The following is a 20819-nucleotide window of genomic DNA, read 5'->3' as shown; positions in this document are numbered from 1 at the left end:
AGAATTTTAGCAGTCAAAAGTAGTGTCTGAAAATCAATAGAACATAGAATATATGTAAGTTGAAAGATTTACTTTAAAAGTGTCTTCCATTTAAAAGGTGATGTTAGAGTACCTTTGGTTTGAGTTCTATGTACAAGTCATCTTGATTAGTTTAAAAGCAGGAAGAATTATCTAATGGTACTCAACTATAATCTGTCCAGTAGTCTCTCCCATGTCTCTTGTTTTTTTTTTCAAGTGATAGGACTTCTAACTGGAACCTTGCAGCGTTTGTTATGCATGGGCTAAAATAAAAGGTGCCACTTCTTACACAGCCAATTTAGTTCTGTGTTGCAAAATGAAGTGATTAAAGATTTAATTGTTAGCTTTCTATTACTCAGTCATGATATGTTGAAATATGACTTTAAATTGTTTCAATTAGTCTAAAGGGTGTTACCAATAATGTAAAGAAACTTTCTGTGTTTTGCTTCTTTATTCATTGAAAGTGTTTTTGAAAGAGCAGTGATGGATTTTTTTAATTAATGTCTATATTTATCTGGAAATGCAGAATACCCTCCCAGCTTAAGACCTCCTCATTTATCATGCCCAATGGGAAGCCAAATCCATTAAGTTAAAGCATTTAAAGGAAGAGTGAAATGCTTTACTTACAAATTTTGCCTTTTGTGAAAATAAGAATGAATATTATTGAAAAATTAAGTGCTGATTCTTAAGTTAGCCCTCTAAGATTCTCTGCTGAAGTTTCTTGTTTGGCTCCATTGTGCTGTAGCCACTCCTGTTAGTTTGTCAGCAGTTTTGAGGACACCCTTTTGGGACACTGCTATCATTTCTCAGAGTTTTACACATCATTGTGTAGGAGTGAAAAACTTCCATCTGCTTTGATTTTTTTCATACTTCAACAGTTACCACTGTCTTATAGGTTAATTGTTTTGTTTAGGAGAGAAGAGTTGTGTCTCTTACGGATGAGGGTTACTGCTCTATGATCAGAATCATAGAATCAACCAGGTTGGAAGAGACCACCAAGATCATCCAGTCCAACCTATTGCCCAGCCCTATCCAGTCAACTAGACCATGGCACAGAGTGGCTCATCCAGTCTTTTCTTGAAGATCTTATGTAAATATCTTATTTTTTCATTAACTATTTTTTTTTCATTCTAGAGGCTGTCTATTCTATGGCCCACCAGGAACTGGAAAGACATTGGTTGCTCGTGCACTTGCCAATGAATGTAGCCAAGGTGATAGGAGAATATCCTTTTTTATGAGAAAAGGTGCTGACTGCCTTAGTAAATGGGTGGGGGAATCTGAACGCCAGCTTCGTTTACTGTTTGATCAGGTGAGATTGAAATTTGCTGTGTTCTCTACAAGTTGTAACTAATTTTCTGTGGTCTGTATTTTTAAGAACTCTTGTTTTGTCAGCTCCTTCCCCTGAAATGAGATTGTCAGTATTCCTTTTCCAGTAGGGTGTTTTAGGGGCTTGATATCTTGACATGTATTGGGAAAGATTAATAAAATAAATGAGGAAAGCTCCAGCCATGAAAAAGGCTTCAAGAGGCAAAAGATAGTGGTTTTAGATTAGAGAGAAACAGAAGCAGGCTGAAAGCGTGGTCATTTAAATTCATAATGGAAGAAGCTTGCTTCCAGAATGTGGAATTGAATTAAGTCCTGGCTCTGTTCTCAGGGTTTGCCAAGTAGCTGTAAAAATTGTTGGTGTGATTTGTTTCCTGTCACCCATCTCAGTGGGTTGATATAGGCTGCTGTCTTCTGTTGTTCACGCCAGTTATTCCATTAGCTCAATTAGTAGTGATTCCTGATGCTAGTCTGAAAAACCTGTGACTTTCCAGACATGAAATTGTTCATGCATTTTCCTTTTCAAGTGTGTCAGCATACCTGTGCTTTCGTTCCAGGCTTACCGCATGCGACCTTCCATTATTTTCTTTGATGAGATAGATGGGCTTGCTCCTGTGCGGTCCAGTAAACAGGATCAAATTCATAGGTAGTACACTTTTTGTATCTATGTAGAAGCTCCTTCATCTCTGTGAAAAGAAAACCACAACTTCTTTCAAGTTGTGGTGCTTGTTTATCCTAAAAACTAACTCACTGCTTTTGAATTTAAGATGATTTTTTTAAGCAGTGGTTGGAAACCATTCACTGAAGTTGACATCAGCACAAGGCCTGTGTTACCCTGCCTGGGTTTTTTTAAGTCTTAAAATGAATCTTTCACTAATCAATATCTCATCAATTAAAAGCTTGTTCCTTTTGAATGATCTTGCAGAAGGTTATGTTAGAATGTAACAAAGTTTGCTTAATCAGTGAATTAAAGTGATGTTTTTCTGTTAGCTCTATTGTATCAACACTTTTGGCACTTATGGATGGCTTAGACAGCAGAGGAGAGGTTGTGGTAATCGGAGCCACCAACAGACTGGATTCCATAGACCCTGCTTTACGAAGACCTGGGCGCTTTGATCGAGAGTTCCTCTTCAACTTGCCAAATAAAGAGGTCAGAATGTAATGTTAATGCTAAGGTGGTAAAGTCCATTTTTATAACAAAACCAGACAGTAATGTAATATCACAGAACAGTTCAAGTTGAAATCAGTGTTGTGCAGTTTAGAAGAGGGATATTCATACAGTCTGTGTATTGTGGAGGGCAGATCAGTATATGTGATTAAGACAATTTCAAGAATTGGTGAAATCTATAACTGATTTTGGTTTCAGAGTGACTGGCCAAGAAAATGGGATGCTGGTAGTCAATAAAATGTTGAAGAAAGAGTGAATGTATGAATTGACTATACATAACTGTTGTCTCATCTTGAAAATGAAAGAAATTATGTACACTCAGGAATTCCTTTTTGCTAACAAAACCTTTTATCAGCGCTCAGGCTGGAGAGAATTAAATGTTTTTTGTTCCCAAAGTGATTTATCTTTGGTTACTTACATAATCCACTGAGGCACTTTCCCAGGGTGGGTAGCATGGAAGGATACCTAGAAGTGTTTTGGGATCTGATACTCTTAGTGGTACTAACCAGCAGGGAGTTGGATAAAGATGTGAAGTACACCACACAAGATGTGGGGCTTTGGAAGCTTATTCTGTGGCAATAGCTAAGCAATGGGAAAAAAATAGGTGCATAGAAACTAAAATATATTGGGGGGGGAAGATAGTGTGCCAAACTGGAACTCTGATTTTATGGGTTTTTCTCTGGCTTCCACTTGTATTTCTTTCATTAGAAAATGATAAAATGGCTATTGGTTTGGAGGCAGGCGGAAGTGGTCTAAACAGAATATTCAGCAGCAACATTTGTCTCTGGGTTTTATTTGCTTTCAGGAACAGGAGAGGAAATGCTATGAAACAGATCTAACTATATGATTCCTTACTGTAGAAGATTTCTAGAAGTCTGTTATAATTAATCTGTGTAGCATGAAATAAAGTGTTACTAAGATCAGAGATGAAGATAAGCAACACTTGACATTTTTCTAGCTCAGTGACAGTAGTTTGAGTCATAGTTATTGTTCTTCTTTGTAGTAATTGTAGCAGTTTGAAAGCTAGAACTGTTTTCCTTGAGCAAAGTGGCAGAAAAGCAAATGTGATGAACTAAAGACACTGTCACTGTGAAATTTTGCTAAATTTGAGAGAATTTTCTTTGAAAATATCTCTGAAGATAATTATTTTGACTTCGTATTTTTTCCTGGGATCATTAGGTCTCCTACCTGTGAAACTTTTTTAATGGAAACTATAAAAGCCTTTTATTTCACTGCAGACCCCCAGAAAGAGTTCAGTGTAACAAACTGAGAATTGTTAAATTTCCTGCTTGAAAAAGCAGTGAGCATATTAACTGACCTTTGAAATACCTAAAACATCAGCAGATAAGAAAAGTTATTAGTGTGAAGATTTTGGGGGATTTGTGTTGTGGCAGGTGTTTTTAAGAGGAAACTTAGTACAAACTGAAATGTAATTATTTTGTTTACAGGCCAGAAAAGAGATTTTAAAGATCCACACACGTGATTGGACTCCTAGGCTTCTGGATGTGTTTCTTGATGAAGTAGCTGAAGAATGTGTTGGTAAGTGTGAAAACAAAGTGAGTTATTTGCTGCATGTGACCAAGCCCTAAGGAATCTGAGCTTTTACCAGCCAGTAGCTGAGCTCTTGTGCCTTTCTGCAAAGCAAGGCAGCTGGCAAACCTCGGGAGCAAAAGTAGATGCTTTTCTTTTCCTTTTTGTTTCTAAGAACTTTGAATGGGTTTTGGGTATCTTCCTCAGGAGAAAAGCTCTGAGTTTTGACTAGGAGGCTACTTTGTAAGAGCCAGGCTGCGACTCATGTAACAGAATCTCTCTGTAACTCTTTACATTCTCTCGTAACCTGTTAATTTTTGGCTGCATACAAAGTCACTTTAGAAACCTTGACTTCTGTGTTACCTGAGACTGACGTAACATTTGATTCTTGTTTGTTTGTCTAGGATACTGTGGCGCTGATATTAAATCCTTATGTGCTGAAGCTGCCCTCTGCGCTTTGCGCCGTCGCTATCCTCAGATATACAAAAGTAAAGAGAAACTACAGTTAGATATTGCTTCTATTAAAATAACAGCAAAGGATTTTGTCGTGGCTATGCAGAAGATTGTTCCAGCTTCACAGAGGGCTGTGGCTTCACCTGGGAGAGCACTACCACCCAGTTTAAAACCCCTCCTTGAAAACACACTAACAAGCATTTTAGAAGCCTTGCAGAAAGTATTTCCCCACACAGAACTTGCACTAAAGAAGGACCAACAGCAAGGTATAACAATAACATTCACTTTAAAATTTTGCAAGAGACAAAGCTTTGATTTGTGCAGTCAACACAGGCAAACCTCTCAGCTGTGATGACAGCAGAAATCTATAATGTGCTTGTGGACAGTGCTGGATGGGAGCTGTGAATGTCTCGCAATATGAAGTAGAGAACTATGTGTTCTCTTGTTGTCTGGAGAGATGAATCTGAGGTGTATGAGGCACCTCCTTCAAAACAAATGTTGAAATTGGGGGAGAAGTGTGTTTTTACATGAATGCTTCAAATTCCTCTCTGAAGAATGTCAGAACCACAATACAAGTGGTTTAAGCTGCACCTTGTTTTAGCTACTATGATCTTTAGCCAGTCTCTGAATTGAAGTATTTGAGGATCATGCCGTATGCCTTCACCTGAGATCAGAATGTTTTAGTAGTGTATACTTTGGGACTTAGCTTGCATAACATATGTAAGCTCATACTTTAACTGCATCAGCCTTATCAGGTTAATTCTGTCAGTGACATAAACTCATTCCACTCTTGGCTAATGAAGATCTGTAAATAGTTAGAATATCCTACGGCTTAAAGTAACCTACAGAATTACACTCAGCATAGCAGGCACATTGCATTGGTAAAGCAGGCACAAACCCTCCAAACAAATAAAAGCAGAGAAACTAGAAACTTGGTAATTGCATCCTTTCTGTCTTTGGTTATGTCCTTCTTCAGTGATCTTTGAGGAGCCTTATTTAGAAGATGTCTTGATCTGCATATTCTGACTCACTGGTCCTAGACAGATGGAATTCTGTGGCTGTCACAATCACTTATTTGCCTATATCCAGAGCAGGGGACCTGCTTCAGAAAGAAATAGTCTTTTTGGGTTTTCAGGTGTCGAGGAACTACAGAAGTTGTTCTAACCATCTTTATTTAAAGGAAACTCCCCCAAGTTTTGACCAGACAGGTAATACCTTAGGCAAATCAGAGACAGTCTGCTTAGAGTATAATGAAATCTTCAGAAAACAGTGTTCAGTGCATGTCCTCAAATGAATAAATGCAAGACAAGTGACTCTAGTTCTGATTTAGAAGCTATGTTAATGTGAGAGCAAGATGTGGGCTACCCAGGGAAGTTAACAAAGCTCTGTTGTCTTTCAGACAGTTTAAATCATATTTTAAATAATAATGGAATTGACACTGATGAGGAATCACCATCAATCTTTGAAGATGAGTCAGCTCATAAAGAGCCTGGTAGAGAAAAAGAAAAATTCCTCAATTTTGGCAGGTAAGTGTTTGTTTACATTTTGAAGATGACTGGGTCTTTAAGCAGTTTTGGTGTGAGGGATGGTAGATGGAGGAGTAAAATGTGTGGGGAGTGTGATCGATATTTGCAAGAAGTGTGAATATCCAGCTGAGTACTGATGTTCTGCAGGAGTACACTGCCATAACCTATCAAATGGAGTGGCCCAGCTCTCTTTTCCAAAGTCAGAATAGTCTGCAGACCGTTAGAATGTGTTGATGTAATCAATAGTATTCCTTGAAAGATTCAAGACTGAAGAAATGTGCTGCCTGTCTCTATGGATTTGTGTAGCTGTGTTTTGAACCTTCTGCTTTCCAAGACTGTTAAACAAAATTAGTAGTAAATTATGTAGCAGAAATAACTCACCATTTATCTTTAAAACACTGTGATAAAAACCTAAACCATGTCTGCATTTTGAACCTTTAACCTACTAAGTTTAAAATGCTAGATTAATGTAATGTGGAAGTTGTGTAAGCCATCAGCTGAAAAAAATAGATTATTCTCATTACTGTTGGTCAGTTGGGTGCTTTTCATGTTTTATTGCTTTGCTGTCCAGAAAGTCTTATGGCCTGCTGAGCTTGCTTAGGTCTTTAGGACTTCAGCCAGTGAAGGTTCAACAGTACTGTGATGGTATAACATGTGTATATATATATATATAAAAACAGTATAATACTCTTCACAAACTGTTTCATGCTAGTAAAGCAAGATTGCTAGGAAATTAATGCACTATTCAAAGATGAAATGGAATGATTGAATAAATACAAATCTTATGTATATTTAGTATATGCACTATTACAATTTAAGCAATCCAACTGTGTACTTCTGTAGGTACAGCTTAAGTGTTTCAGCACCCACATTATTTCTATCAAAGAAAAAAATTATTCTGCTCCTTCCTTTCCACCATCTCCAGTAATTATAGCAAATGTCAGTTGAATTTGACAGATCTAGAGATCTCAGTTACTTAAACTCAAGACCTGTGTTCAGCTGGCGAAGAGATGTGGTGTGTGCTGAGAGAGAATGTTGCTGTTCTCTCCCGTGTCAGGTTACTGACCAGTAGTGCAAGTTACCGACCAGCTAGACAGTCCCCTTGTGGGACTGAGGAGTTGTTTGCTGTTCATGTGGCTGAGTTAACATGTTGGGGATTGGCACAATTTCTTAGGGAAGGTACAAGTCAAGACACCTGTGTGCCTACTCATCACTTCGGTTTTAAACTTGTTTTCTTCTTGTTCTAGAAATGCTTATCACCAGCCAACATCCTATAGGCCACGTTTTTTACTAGTTGGAGAGCCAGGATACGGGCAAGCTTCTCACTTGGCACCTGCAGTAATACATGCCCTGGAAAAGTTTTCAGTTTATACACTAGAGCTGTCACTGTTGTTTGCTAGCACCACATCACCAGAAGAATTATGTGCACAGGTATCCTTTTTTTGTCTTTAATTGTAGGATTGATGAACTATATAGAAACTAGTAAATGAAACAAAATGCATTGTTAGTGGAAGTGGCCTGGCTTGAATATGCTGTTGTGTTTACTTCTGTCTCACAATCCACTTTTCTTCTAGATTGAATGATACCAAATTAGGATGTTGTACACGACCATATTTTCCATTCAAAATTAAATAGTGCTAGCAGTTTGGAAAGATGGGATGTGCTGCTAATAAGCACCTTTTTATGGCAAGAAATCCTGATGGTCTCAGTGGCATCCAGAAAGTTGTTTTCATTGCTTCTTGGGAATCTGTGCTCCCCATAAATGGTTCTGCATCAGCTCAACTGCATATAGTACAATTTTCCTGGCCTTTTTTTATTGTCTTTGTAAGGCAATCAAAGTTTGGGGAAAAAGAGATGCTTCTTTTTTTTTGTATAGTGTATACAGCTTGTACTGCTGCAGTATATACAGTAAGAGCTTTAAAATTCATGGGACTTGTAACGTTTTTACAGTGGTGTGCTTTTCTTAACTAGAAAACTTAAGTGGCACTAAATCTGCTTGCATTTAATGTTTTACTTTTAGGCAGGAAATCTGTTATTTGGCATCACTGTGTTAAAATATTTTGACCTTTAGTAGCAGCATTCGAGAGCTGTACAAGTAAGAGCAGAGACATTATATGACTGGGTACTTATTTTCTTCTTTTTTTTTCCATGCAATGGTTGTATCTGCTGTGATATAACTACCAGGCCTAGTCACTGCCTGCATATACTGTGTGCACTTCCATCTTGTGACAGGAACTCTCCAAATACTGATAATCTTCCAAGGGTGCATAGAGAATTTTATCATATGAAAGAACTGTTGCCCCTTTTTCCTCATGCAGTAGATGAATGTCCTCTGTTGTGAGGGAGGTAGCATCATTAGGCAACAGTTCATGTTCTTCCAAAGCATGTGATCTTGTCCACTGGATCCTTTGGTATAGTGAGAGGCAGTCAGTAACTCAGACAACCTAAAGCCTGTTCACCTCATACAAAATATACTTAAAATTAACATTGTTACTAGGCTTCTTTTAGTGTCAGCCCTCATCTTTTCACCTAGGTCTTTATTTGCTTGGATTATGCTGCAGTCTGACTTGGATATGTGCCTGCTCTATACTGCAAATGGTGTAGTCACAACTGTGTAGTGATTTACACAGGGTAACACATCTTGCTGAAGGGTTAGTCTTGTTTTTTCAGGCACATCATCATGTCAGCTGAGTTGTGAGGCACTTGAGGAGTCATCTTACACCTGAGTGGTTTGAAATCAGGTCTCTTTCTGTCTGTGCCAAAATGTCTATACTGAAGTCAGAGCAAAACTTCTACATTATTGTTAAGGAGTTGTTCTTTTTGGTTTGTTTTGATGTTTTGGCTTCATGTACTTGTAAAATAGTTTGATGCCTGGTTATTTGTTAGCCTGTTCTACATGGTTTAGTTTTCTTATCCAAGCTTTCATTTTACCAGTTGATGCAAGAAGCTCAAAAAACAGCACCAAGTATAATTTATATCCCACATATCCATTTGTGGTGGGAGGCTGTTGGAGCTACATTGAAAGCTACTTTTACAACACTGCTGCAGAACATTCCAACGTTTGCTCCAGTTTTGCTGCTTGCAACATCTGATGTGCGTCATGCAGATCTCTCAAAAGAGGTATTTCTATTGCTACTTTTCTTATGTTTTTATTGTGTTTCTTGTTAAGGTTTAAATCCTTTCAGCACTGGAGTGCTGTGCACTTCAAAGCAAATTCATACTGTGGCTACTCAGGCACCCTAACAAGGTCTATTTAAAATCTGCTCAGACAAAAGAATACTGAAAGCATTTGTCTGAAATCTTTTCTGAGTAAAGAGATTGGCTTTGACCCAACTTTTTCTCACTTCTGACACACACTTATTAGATAGATGCATACATTTACTTCAGATGAGAATTCAAGCAACTTCAAGATGGTTAGCTATGTCCTTAGTCAAGAATATATGGTGCTTGGAATGGAAATGGGAGAAAAGAAATTTCTACTGAAAAGTGAAAGCTACTTTTACTGAAAAAGTACACTGCTCACACTGTTAATGAAATGATATTTTAAATGCTTCAATAAAAACTTCCATTTCTGTATGTAGGTAAAAGCTTTACAAATTAGAAAGCTAAACTACAACTTCTGTTTACAACTGAAAACTGACTTCCAGGTTACTTAATCCTTAGCAAAAGTTAGTAAGAGTACTTGCTTAGCTTTTTGCACATCTGAGGGTGTGGTTAAAGGAAGACGGTTAAAATGTAATTATGCTGCTCTGATGATTTTGTCTCAGTTACTGGAGGACAGAGGACTTACCTAGATGTGTTTATTGTCAAATGCTTTGAAGGCTCTTAACTTTCTACAGAAGTTTTTATGCTCTTGATAAATTCCTTCTATAATAATTCTTTGCGTTTCTTATGTACATTTTGGTAGTAGAGGTTGAAAAATGGATGAAAACCTCAAAGTATGCAACTTCAGGCAGCTCACAAATTAATAAACACACACAAGCAGAATAAAAACGAAGGCAAGAAACCAACCAAAATTCAAACAACAAAAACCTTACCAAAATGCCCACCTTGTCTACTGATCCCTGCCTGTTCCCTCTGTAGCTGCTGTAAAGATTCAAACTGAGGAAGAGCAATGCAGGACAAAGAAGCAGTCTTGGAGATGGTGAATGTCACCACTTTAACAGTCATACAGTCCCCTTCATTGAGCTTTAATTCTAGAGGTACTCCCTAGAGAAGATACTTTCATTTGCTGTGCTAAACTGTGAAACTCTAACCTTTTGAGGCCAAAAAGATAACTTTTCGCAGCTTGTCTTCTCCACATGATTATTCAGTTTCATTTAAAGAGGTACTCCTGTTTCAGAGTAGAGTATGAATTTGTGTGGCCTCACCTGAAATATCTTTTTTCTTCATGCTTTAGATTAAAGAATTGTTTATTAATAATGATGAAGTTTTCAACGTTGAGGTACCTAGTAAGCAAGCAAGAGCAATGTTTTTTGAAGACTTAATTCTATACCAAGCTGCTGAGCCTCCTGTATCAAAAAGTGCAGGTGAGGATATTCTATTTATAAGATTTGGCTAACTGTAAATAACTCTACAGTATTTGACTTAATAGTAATGTTCTATCAATAATTTTTCTTGTATTTGAGTGCTATAAATTGACTAGAAGTTTCTGATTAAGCTTGTCAGCCACTGGAAGTGCTTCCCCTAGCACCACCACCGAAGCCTCCACAGCTGACAGAGGAAGAACTAATGCAGCTGGAGAAGCAGGAGGAGGATACGTTGCGTCAGCTTAGAATATTCTTGAGGGATGTGACTCATAGGCTGGCTGCCGACAGGCGTTTCAGGGCATTTACAAAGCCTGTTGATGGAGAGGAGGTAAATTAGCATTGAACTGTAATACCATTTTGTGTATGTGTATTCATAATCTCTTTGTGTGTTTCTCAGTTTTTGTGTGTTTTTTTATAGGAAGGTTTATTTTTGGGTTTAGGACCATGCTATAGCAGTTCTTCAAGAAGCAGGGAATTAATTTTGCTTATACTTTTTGCTGACTCCTTGAGGCTTTCAGATGTCTATTATTGGCATATTCATCAAAAGCCCCAGTTTCTTCCTAAGACATCTTTGTGTAGGCATGTTGCAGCATTGAAAAGCAGAGATCTCCCTTTATAATTATAAACAGCATCTATAGGTCTGTTTTAATAAACCCTGAAGCTCTTCAATTAACTGTCAGTAGTTTCTGTGAGAGCAAGAATAGAAGCAGTAGTCCTTAAGATAACAAATGTTAAGATTCTATTCTCTGTTTCATATGGGGCCTCTCAGTATAAAATCAACCATAAGGACTGTGTGGTTTGTTCTTCCTCTCATATGCATCTTACATCTCTTTTTTCTCATGTTATTTATTAAGTTTAAAGCAAGGACATAAACTTTGAAGTCAGCTTTAGTTTTAATATAGCTTTGCACTTCAGCAAAGTCCTGTTTCACTAAGTGTCCCCTAAGAGTAATGTAAACAAACATAAGTGTCCTCATTTAAACTAGTTGTTAGGCTTCTTTTATGGTATGGATAAAAATCAGCACCTCTGGGTCCAGTTACCTCATTCTAAAGCAAATGCCTAGAACAGATACTTCAGAGGTGCAGCTCCTGCAGACCTTTTCTTGACACCACCAACAAAGAGAATCTTAGGTGATTGTACCAAGAAAGATTTGCTTGCCAAAGCAAAGTGAAACTGATCCTACTCTGGGTGCTGTTCCCATCTTATCCCAGCACATGCTTCTGTTTTTCCCTTTTCTGGTCTGTCTCTTCAAAGCTAGTTGAAGTAGCCCTTCTAGTTTAAGAAACTAACAGTTTAATTTCCACATCTTTGGATGTGCCATAAATATTTGGGAGTTTTAACAAGTCCTTTATTTGACTTCATTAAAATAATTGATTTTTGGTGGATACTGTGTTAAATCTCTAAGTATGCATATTTCATTTGTAGGTACCAGATTATAACACAGTTATTGAACACCCCATGGACCTGTCAACAGTCCTTTCCAAGATTGACCTACACCAGTACCTAACTGCAGCAGATTTTCTAAAAGACATCGATCTAATCTGTAGCAATGCTTTAGAGTACAACCCAGATAAAGATCCTGGAGGTGAGGATGTGGTTTTAACCCTGATTTGGAAAAAAGTAAGATAAATGTCTTCTGTGGATAGTGGACTTGACATTATTGTACACATCCACAGAGAACATTTCTTACCAGGTTGTAAATGTTGTATCATTAAAACTACTTGGGCATGAAATGGTGATGAAAGTGTTGATAAGTAACTTGCTTTTTGCTGTTGTTAATAATTAACTTCCATGTTGTTATGTTGAAAATATTCACTAAGATAACTTTTCAGAACCTACCTATGAAAAGAGCAGACATTTCTGAGTAATTGAAATAAAAGATTTCAAATGCTCCATTCTGACTCAAATTTCAGATCGTCAGATTAGGCACAGAGCCTGTTCTTTGAGAGATACTGCATACGCCATAGTGAGGGAAGAAATGGATGAGGATTTTGAGCAGTGCTGTGAAGAAATTAAGGAATCTCGTAAGGAAAGAGGTATGGGGATTGATGCTGAGCATTTCAAGGCTTGTGGCAGTATTTGTAACCAATGGTGCAAGACAGTTCTTTGTTGTCTGTTTTCCATCGCAAGGTTGTAGCTCTTCAAAGTATGCTCCATCTTACTACCATGTAATGTCGAAGAACAGCCCTGTTCCTGGGTGTAAGAAAACTAACCCTAAGTGTAATGAAAACACAAAGATGCCAGCAGCACCAGTAGATGCCAGTACACCCTGCTGTCAAGGCAAGTCTTATTCTGATTTTTTTGAAGAAGATGCTGAAGTTACTCCTACTTCCTCTGGTCTTGTGACATAGCAGGTTTCTGTGCTCCCTGTCTCTACCTGCCAGAGGCATTAGATCTTTTAAGTCACTCCAAAATGTGAGATAAATACAGTCATCATGCATTCAGTGTGGTTATGAAGTTCAAGTATAGTGGCTGGTTGGCATTGTAAGGCCCTAACCTTGATGGCCCAATTGACATTTCATGGCTCCTAAATTGCTCCCTCTTGAAGTCCAAAATGTGGTTACATGGCAGTTTCTGAATACTCAATTTTTTGTAACATGAAACAGTATTTTTCCCTTCCTTGCCCTCAAATATTGAACTCTATACCACTTTTTACTGTGATTTCCAATTGAAAGGGGAAAAGGGGAAAAATACAGAGCAGTAATAATAGGTACTGAAAGGAAAGCTCATTATTTCCTCACTCTCCTGTGAAAAGGGCATGAATGAACAATGGGTCCTAGGGCTCATTCAGTTAAAATGTATGACATGGTGTGAAGATTTGTGGTCTCACTGACACAGCTGGGAATTTTGCCATTGACTTCACACATATGCTTTGTCCAGTACTCTGAACAGAAAAAAAGGTGGGATTTTCTTGAAAGCAAAAATGCAAAATTTATGTTAAGTGAGGTTAACTGAATCAGAAAGCATAGGAAGTGTAAGTCTTTGCAGACAACTTTTTCTCCATCATATGGTCCCTTAAAATTGGCTCTAATTCTGCCCAATGTGTGTATAGCTTTTGAGGTTAACAACTTTATGGGAGATTGGAAGGACTTGTCCTCAAATGCTTTTTTTTTTTGTTGTTCATCCACATTAGGTAAGATAGTAAGAAACACCTAACAACCTTGCTTTGTAGCAATGCTTTCTATAGAAAGTAAGAATTTTCTGCTCATATAAAATCTTGATGGTTTTGTGAATGAAATTCTGTAGCTGAGTTTCAAAAATCTAATAACAAATTGACTTCAACTCTGTAGTGAGACAAACAGTGGTATTTGAGCTTCTTTGATGATTTTCCTTGTATGTCAAATGAGATGAGAATGATGGATTCTGAAGTAAGAATTGTTCTCACAATGTTTTGAATTTCTTTTTCTGGTATCTCTTCATAGATATGTCAAGAAGGAAGCGTAGAAAGAATAAAATGTCTTCAAGTAATACAGCAAAAAGGAGGCATTTTCAATTCAATAAAGAAAATAAAGTTCCAGAAGACCAAAATGAAGTAGAAAGTGAGGAAGAGTCTCCAGAAAGACCTATTTCTAACATCAATGGCATTGAAGTTGAATCCACACAGAATTATTCAATGGAAGAAAATTACCAAGTCCTTCAAGAACGACAGAAAAATAGGAATGACAATAAACCTGGGACAGGAAATGAGAGAGGTCTTGTGGCTAAATCTACTTCTGAAAAGAGTGTCATGGTTCCTGAACATTCAGACCTGAGGGCAGAGAGTGAGACATTGCACTGCCAAATAATAGAAAGTTCTGAAGATGGAGATTCAAATGGTAAGTGAAAGTCATATAGATGCTTTTTCTTTCTGAAGAGGCTTACCCTGTTGTATTATGCTTTAGCTGCCTTTAATTGCATTTTGTTATTTCTGTTGTAACTCTAAAGTAAGCACAAAGTGTTTCTTGTTATGCCAAACTCTTGTTTTTCTGCAGTGATCAGTTAAAAAAAGCTGTGTTTCAAGCAGCGTAGACCTAGTCAGATGCAGAACAGATGAATAGTGTCCTACTGTTTGCAGTGCAAGATGTGATTCCTGACATAAGTTACTGTGGAGTTTTACTGTGCAGTGCTGTAATGACAACATGACTCTATTTTTCTCCTGCTTATAGCGTGTATTTTCTTCTGGTAATTTTTTTGTGTGCATCTGAGTTTTTAATTTTCGTGGGGTGACTTTTCCAGAAAGAAAGTCAAGCATTTCCTAGTAAATCAACAGTAACAATTTTAGCCCTGTCATTGCAGGTAGAGACTGTATCTTAGATGTGGGATACTTCACTCATACTGTGTTCCAGATAAGCAGAAGTCCTGACTTAAGAAATTTGTGTCATTCCAGATTCGTGGGTGCACTGCAGGACTCGTGCGAGACGTTCTCAGGTAAAAGAACAACAGGAAAGACGTGTTGAGAAAGCACCAGAAAACTTTACACCACCAGTGATTGTGGATTACTTGGAGCTCAAAGTGAGTCTTCAACGTTGTTTATACTGAAGTAGAACATTTTTTGCTATGTGCACAGTTGTAACTTAAGTTAGTTGTTAAGCAATGCCAATTAAAACAATATGGGAAGGATGTATAGCTTGTGAAATAATTCAAATTGTCATGGACAATGATTGCTGTGTTTCCACACCTGGTGGTATGGAATGTCAGGGAATGAGTTCTCATTCTAATTGTTAATTAAAAGGGCTTGTTGAATTTTACAATAGCACACTGACAACCTGCTAGCACTGCTGGCAATGTCTTAGCAGTCTTTATGATGGATATGAGGAGTTCCTTTTATTTTGGGTTTTTGCATGTTTACATTTGTTAGAAATCTGAAAAGGACCTTTATTTACAGCAGTGACGACTTTCAACCTTAATGTGTTGACATAAAGCTCATCATGGATAAAATACTAATACCTTTCAATACCTAATACTCTTTCAGAATGCAGCATACATACAGTTACAATGTTAAAAGGATTTTCCATCCTAGAAGAGAAGTTTATACCCTAGGCTACATCTGGAGAAAAGGTTAAAAATGGGCCTACCTGCAGGGAGTAAAAGAGATTCCTTTGCATGAATTGGAAAGAGTAGAACAAGGACCTAATCTTTAGGGGATACTGCAGTGAGGAAAATTTGGAAAAATGCTAGATCTTGGAAGTTGGCCAGTGCAGAGGAGGGTTGCTGTTGACCTGCAACAATGAGAAAGGAAGTATTCTCCCTGCGTGTGGAGATTGTGGCCAGATAGGAATCCTATTTAGTGAAGGGTTTGTCAACACAATTTCTGCCATGTTTTTAAGATATGACCTCAGGATGCTTGTGTTTCAAGCTGGCACAGCTCTAACTGAAAAATACGTAGCCTGGCTTCCAATGATCCATTTTATGGTGCTCTTTATTGCAGCAACAGTTTCCCTTATGAAACACAAGAGTGGCTATGCTGTGGCAGCAACTCAGTGTCAAAGTGGATTGTGTCATTCCCTGACATTCCGGAAGCAGCTGACTAGCAGTTAATACCTTCTAAGTGATAGATTGGTTAGCAATAAAATATTGTCTGAAATTGAAGCCTTCATTTTCTATGAAGTATGAAAAATTAACTCATTTTCTCCAGTTAAATCTTGTCAGATATTTCACCTGTTCTGAGAAGTGTCACTAGTATTTAACAATGTAAGTAAGCAGGATGTCACTTGTGTTGTATTGCTATTGTTTAGCTTAGTTTAGAATCTGTGTAGAGGATCTTGCACTATTCTAAACTTGTGTTTTCCTTTTTATTTTTCCTTTCAGCAACTGCTGAATTTTGTCACTGCAATATCTAGGAACTTCAATATATTGCAGCTGGAAAAACTCTATGCTGTTCTTAGTCAGTGCATTTACAGACATCGGGAAGACTATGACAAAACCAAATTACTGAAGGTAAAAATAGATATTTTTTAATATAGCTCTTTCTGTCACTGTTAGGCATTTTTGTGTTATGTGCATGTATGTTTGCACACTGACATTGTGCTTATTAGCATTACTCTTTACTGCTTAGTTGTCTGTACTACAAGACTTGCAGTCTGGAAGACATTTATCTATATTGCAAAATCACTGTTGTATCTGGCAAAATTTTTGGTGGTTTCAGCAGGAAAAGTCTTTAACTTGAAGACAATGGGTCCACCCACACAGCCCTCTTAGAGCAGTTAACCTCTAGTCTGTCAAAATTCCTTCTCCAGAACCTTTTTATGGGTGAGTGGGCTATGAAAGGAGAGAGCTTTTCTCAGCATGTCCCTTCCTCTTTCTTTTTCTCTCCTTCCAGGCAGTCAGACATAGTAATACTTGGTATAGTAATAATTCTATTCTTGAAAAGAAATAAAGTATGAAACACAGTGAGAGTTTGTGACTTTGCTCTAGTCTCACCATAATCTCTCTTAATTATCATGGCTCGAGCATTTTTAATTTCACATAAAGGGAGATTTCTGTTTATGACAGTTTAATGCTAATGAGTCAGATTGTCTGATCTTTTCCTGTAAGAGAGGATTTCTGTGTTGTTGGAACTCGGCAGGAATCTTCCAGAGGCACCTATGGTCCCGGACAGGCATTCCCAGTATTGAGTCAATTTTGATAGGCTTGATATTCAGTCTTCAGATTCAGAATCCTTGAATCCACTTGTCTTTGAGATGCCTATGCTTGACTATAGATAAAATCCTTCATGCCTCTCAGTCTGCCTTAAAAACTAGGAAGTGTGATGGTTTGGGTGTTCCTTACCCCCCCCACTTTAGAAATCACCCAAACTAGACTCAGCTGGCTCTGGAAATATGAATGAAGCTTATTGTTTACAGCTGGCACTATATACAAGCAGATATTTACAGTATATACAGTTATATACAGAAATATCCTGTGCTGGATCAAGAACTCTGTGCTGGATCAAGAACTGGCTGGATGGCAGAGCTCAGAGAGTGGTGGTGAATGGTGCCACGTCCAGTTGGCAGCCAGTCACAAGTGGTGTTCCCCAAGGATCAGTGCTGGGCCCAGTCCTGTTCAATATCTTTATTGATGATCTGGACGAGGGCATTGAGTCCAGCATCAGTAAGTTTGCAGATGACACCAAGCTAGGAGCAGGTGTTGATCTGTTGGAAGGTAGGAGAGCCCTGCAGAGGGACCTGGACAGGCTGGATGGGTGGGCAGAGGCCAATGAGATGAGATTTAACAAGGCCAAGTGCAGGGTTCTGCACTTTGGCCACAATAACCCCAAGCAGCGCTATAGGCTGGGGACTGAGTGGCTGGAGAGCAGCCAGGAGGAAAGGGACCTGGGGGTACTGATAGATAGTAAGCTGAAGATGAGCCAGCAGTGTGCCCAGGTGGCCAAGAGAGCCAATGGCATCCTGGCCTGCATCAGGAACAGTGTGGCCAGCAGGACAAGGGAGGTTATTCTTCCCCTGTACTCAGCACTGGTCAGGCCACACCTTGAGTACTGTGTCCAGTTCTGGGCCCCTCAATTCAAGAAAGATGTTGAGGTACTGGAACATGTCCAGAGAAGGGCAACGAAGCTGGTGAGGGGCCTGGAACACAAATCCTATGAGGAGAGGTTGAGGGAGCTGGGCCTGTTTAGCCTGGAGAAGAGGAGGCTCAGGGGTGATCTTATTACTGTCTACAACTACCTGAAGGGATATTGTAGCCAGGTGGGGGTTGGCCTCTTCTCCCAGGTAACCAGCAATAGAACAAGGGGACACAGTCTCAAGTTGTGCCAGGGTAGGTATAGGCTGGATGTTAGGAAGAAGTTTTTCACAGAGAGAGTGATTTCCCATTGGAATGGGCTGCCCAGGGAGGTGGTGGAGGCACCGTCCCTGGGGGTCTTCAAGAAAAGACTGGATGAGGCACTTAGTGCCATGGTCTAGTTGACTGGCTAGGGCTGGGTGATAGGTTGGACTGGATGATCTTTGAGGTCTCTTCCAACCTGGTTGATTCTATGATTCTATGATTCTATGAATATACAAGGTAAAAGGTAATACAGAAACACAGCTCCCCTCCCAGAAACCTGAGTCCCCAGGAGGGGCTCTCAACCACCCCTTCACCTTCCCCCGCTACCCCTCTCAACCTTATGCCAGTCTCAAGGAAGAATGGAGGTTCATCCAGGAGGTTAGGAAGCAAAAATGGAGGGTGAGGTTAGAGAGTAAGAGGTAGCTCAGCCAGCAGCCCAAGCAAGAGTGATTATCTAATATTTTTATTTCTTTCTCCTATACATCTCAGCAAGCCTGTAAGTGAAGTAGACATCACCATTGTTTTCTTTCCACAGCCTGTAGTCTAGTTCTTCTCACCAAAACATTCTAGCCAGCTTCAAACTAGCACAGGAAGCCTCTTCTCTTAGGCCCTGGTCATCTTGATCTCCTCCTTATCTGATAGAGAGCTAGTATAGACACTTGGTTCTGATTGTACAAGTGAGGAGTATTTGGATTCAGAGAGGCTGTTCCTGAAAAATGTGCCTTTCTCTCTCATCCACTACAATGACCCGTCTTGGTGCAAGAAGGGACTTCCTATGTTATTTTTGGGGCATGTAAGCTTTTAAGAACTTAAGTTTTAACAAAAAAATATCTCTTACTCAGTGAGTGTACATGTTGATCACAAGCTCTTCTATATGAATAGAGTTTAACAAGTAATTACTGAGAGTGCAGAAAATATTTCCAGCATTTAGTTGTGGCTTTTCAGGAGTTATCTCCTCTTTCTTTTGAACTGTTGATACAGATCCTCAATCTTTCTAAGCTACTCTCTATTTTGGATGCATAAGGATGTTTTTGCAGCTAGTGGGTATAGGCATTGTGCTAGTGGTAGCACATGTATTTGCTCATTATTACTGATAATTGTATGCATGTACAGGTCCTTTAATGGAAAAAAAAACCACAGAGTTCTTAAGCTTTTATTCATACTGACTACTAGTTTGTCTGGTTTTCTTATTAGGAAATGAAGAAAGAAACAACAGCCTTCAGTTACCTTCAGTGACACTTCTGTTTGCTGGAGTTATTTCGGTGGTTGTTGAATGCTGTCATCTGTGCTTAATTCAGTACTATTACTTATATAAATACAGTAAACAAATACCATACAGTTTATTAAGAAAGCTACAGTATTTTAACTTTTTGTATCATCCTCTATATTTTTATGTGACACACTGCTGTGATTGCCTTTTGGAATGCTGAAGATCTGAGCATCTCCCAGATAGTTTCAGTACTTCTCTTTAAAAGAAAATGATTGAAAACTTCTTAAAATTTTATAATTGTTTTCCATCTTGTGGGAATGCTTTTTTCTGAAGTGGTACAGCTGTGGTGCTGTACAATCCATTGCATGACATAAAGGTTTTAAGCCAAATGTGATTTTGATATATGAAAATTCTTTAGAGACCTCCTAATACAGATCAGAGGTATTATTTTTTTAAATTATTATTACCTTTGATAGCACCTCAGGTGGTTTTGGTAGAGTTAACAACCTAACAACAACATGGGAGAAACACTCTTTCCACAAACATTGGAACTTTGATTATGGCATAGTTTTGCCTGTCAGAAAAACCTAACTTGAATCAAAGCAAGATTTACTACTGTAACTTTTCTAAGGTAAAGCTTAGTCTTGGCTTGTCATAATGACAATCTTCTTCATACATACTCAGCTGCAGATCAGATGGCTTGTAGTCAAATTGCAAATACTCTTCTACTTACCTGGAGAGAATCACATTTATTACATATGATACATTGTTGGTGATAAATGTATTTAAAAGCAATACCTTGGTTTGAAGATGCGTAACAGAGAAAAATTTCTCTGTTAACTCTGTCAGATTATTTTTAAAAAGAAAAACTTGGTGATAAGATAGGCAAAATTTATGAGAATTAACATCTTGTATCACAAAGTCTGGTGATACTGAATGTTAACTGTGCAATTTGTTTGATTTCTTGCACCTGTATTGATTTTGTTTAATTTTGTTTCTAGTGCATTTGTCAAATGTGTGCTATCCTTTCCCCTCCCCTTTGTCTGTAGTGTTTGGAAAATGTTTGGATTAAAAAAAAATAATCATATTTTGGTGTGGTTTTGTAGTATTTTTAATCACAGAATTTTCATCGCTAATAACTGCACTTACAAAGAGCATGAGTTTCAAGAACTGTTATGTGAGCAGCTTCCCCTTCACTCTTGGTGTATTGCTTATTCTGCAAAAGCAAGCACAGGAGAAAGAAAAATGTTGAAATTGTAATGTATTACATTTGAAACAAAGGAATGAACATGATTTTTTTCCATGGTTTGTTCTCCAGCTTG

General features: G+C 38.3%; 1 protein-coding gene across 1 annotated transcript in view; it reads left to right on the top strand.

Moving 5' to 3' along the window:
• Nucleotides 1–20584, top strand: part of ATAD2 (ATPase family AAA domain containing 2) — a 33111-nt gene extending 12527 nt beyond the window's left edge. The window contains exons 12-28 of the mRNA XM_064154230.1: nt 1153–1327; nt 1899–1987; nt 2332–2491; nt 3958–4048; nt 4444–4758; nt 5892–6018; nt 7266–7449; nt 8953–9138; nt 10418–10547; nt 10679–10875; nt 11973–12132; nt 12461–12583; nt 12678–12827; nt 13970–14362; nt 14914–15038; nt 16335–16463; nt 19482–20584. Coding sequence (XP_064010300.1) covers nt 1153–1327; nt 1899–1987; nt 2332–2491; nt 3958–4048; nt 4444–4758; nt 5892–6018; nt 7266–7449; nt 8953–9138; nt 10418–10547; nt 10679–10875; nt 11973–12132; nt 12461–12583; nt 12678–12827; nt 13970–14362; nt 14914–15038; nt 16335–16463; nt 19482–19523 — 2776 coding nt within the window. The 3' untranslated portion in view covers nt 19524–20584. The remainder of the gene's footprint in view (nt 1–1152; nt 1328–1898; nt 1988–2331; nt 2492–3957; nt 4049–4443; nt 4759–5891; nt 6019–7265; nt 7450–8952; nt 9139–10417; nt 10548–10678; nt 10876–11972; nt 12133–12460; nt 12584–12677; nt 12828–13969; nt 14363–14913; nt 15039–16334; nt 16464–19481) is intronic.
• The last annotated feature ends 235 nt before the right edge of the window (nt 20585–20819 follow it).

This window comes from Pogoniulus pusillus, chromosome 14 (genome assembly GCF_015220805.1).
Source record: "Pogoniulus pusillus isolate bPogPus1 chromosome 14, bPogPus1.pri, whole genome shotgun sequence".
In the NCBI taxonomy this organism is placed as follows: Eukaryota; Metazoa; Chordata; class Aves; order Piciformes; family Lybiidae; genus Pogoniulus; species Pogoniulus pusillus.
The sequence above is the reverse complement of the archived record's forward strand: the minus strand, read 5'-3'. Positions and strand labels throughout refer to the sequence as shown.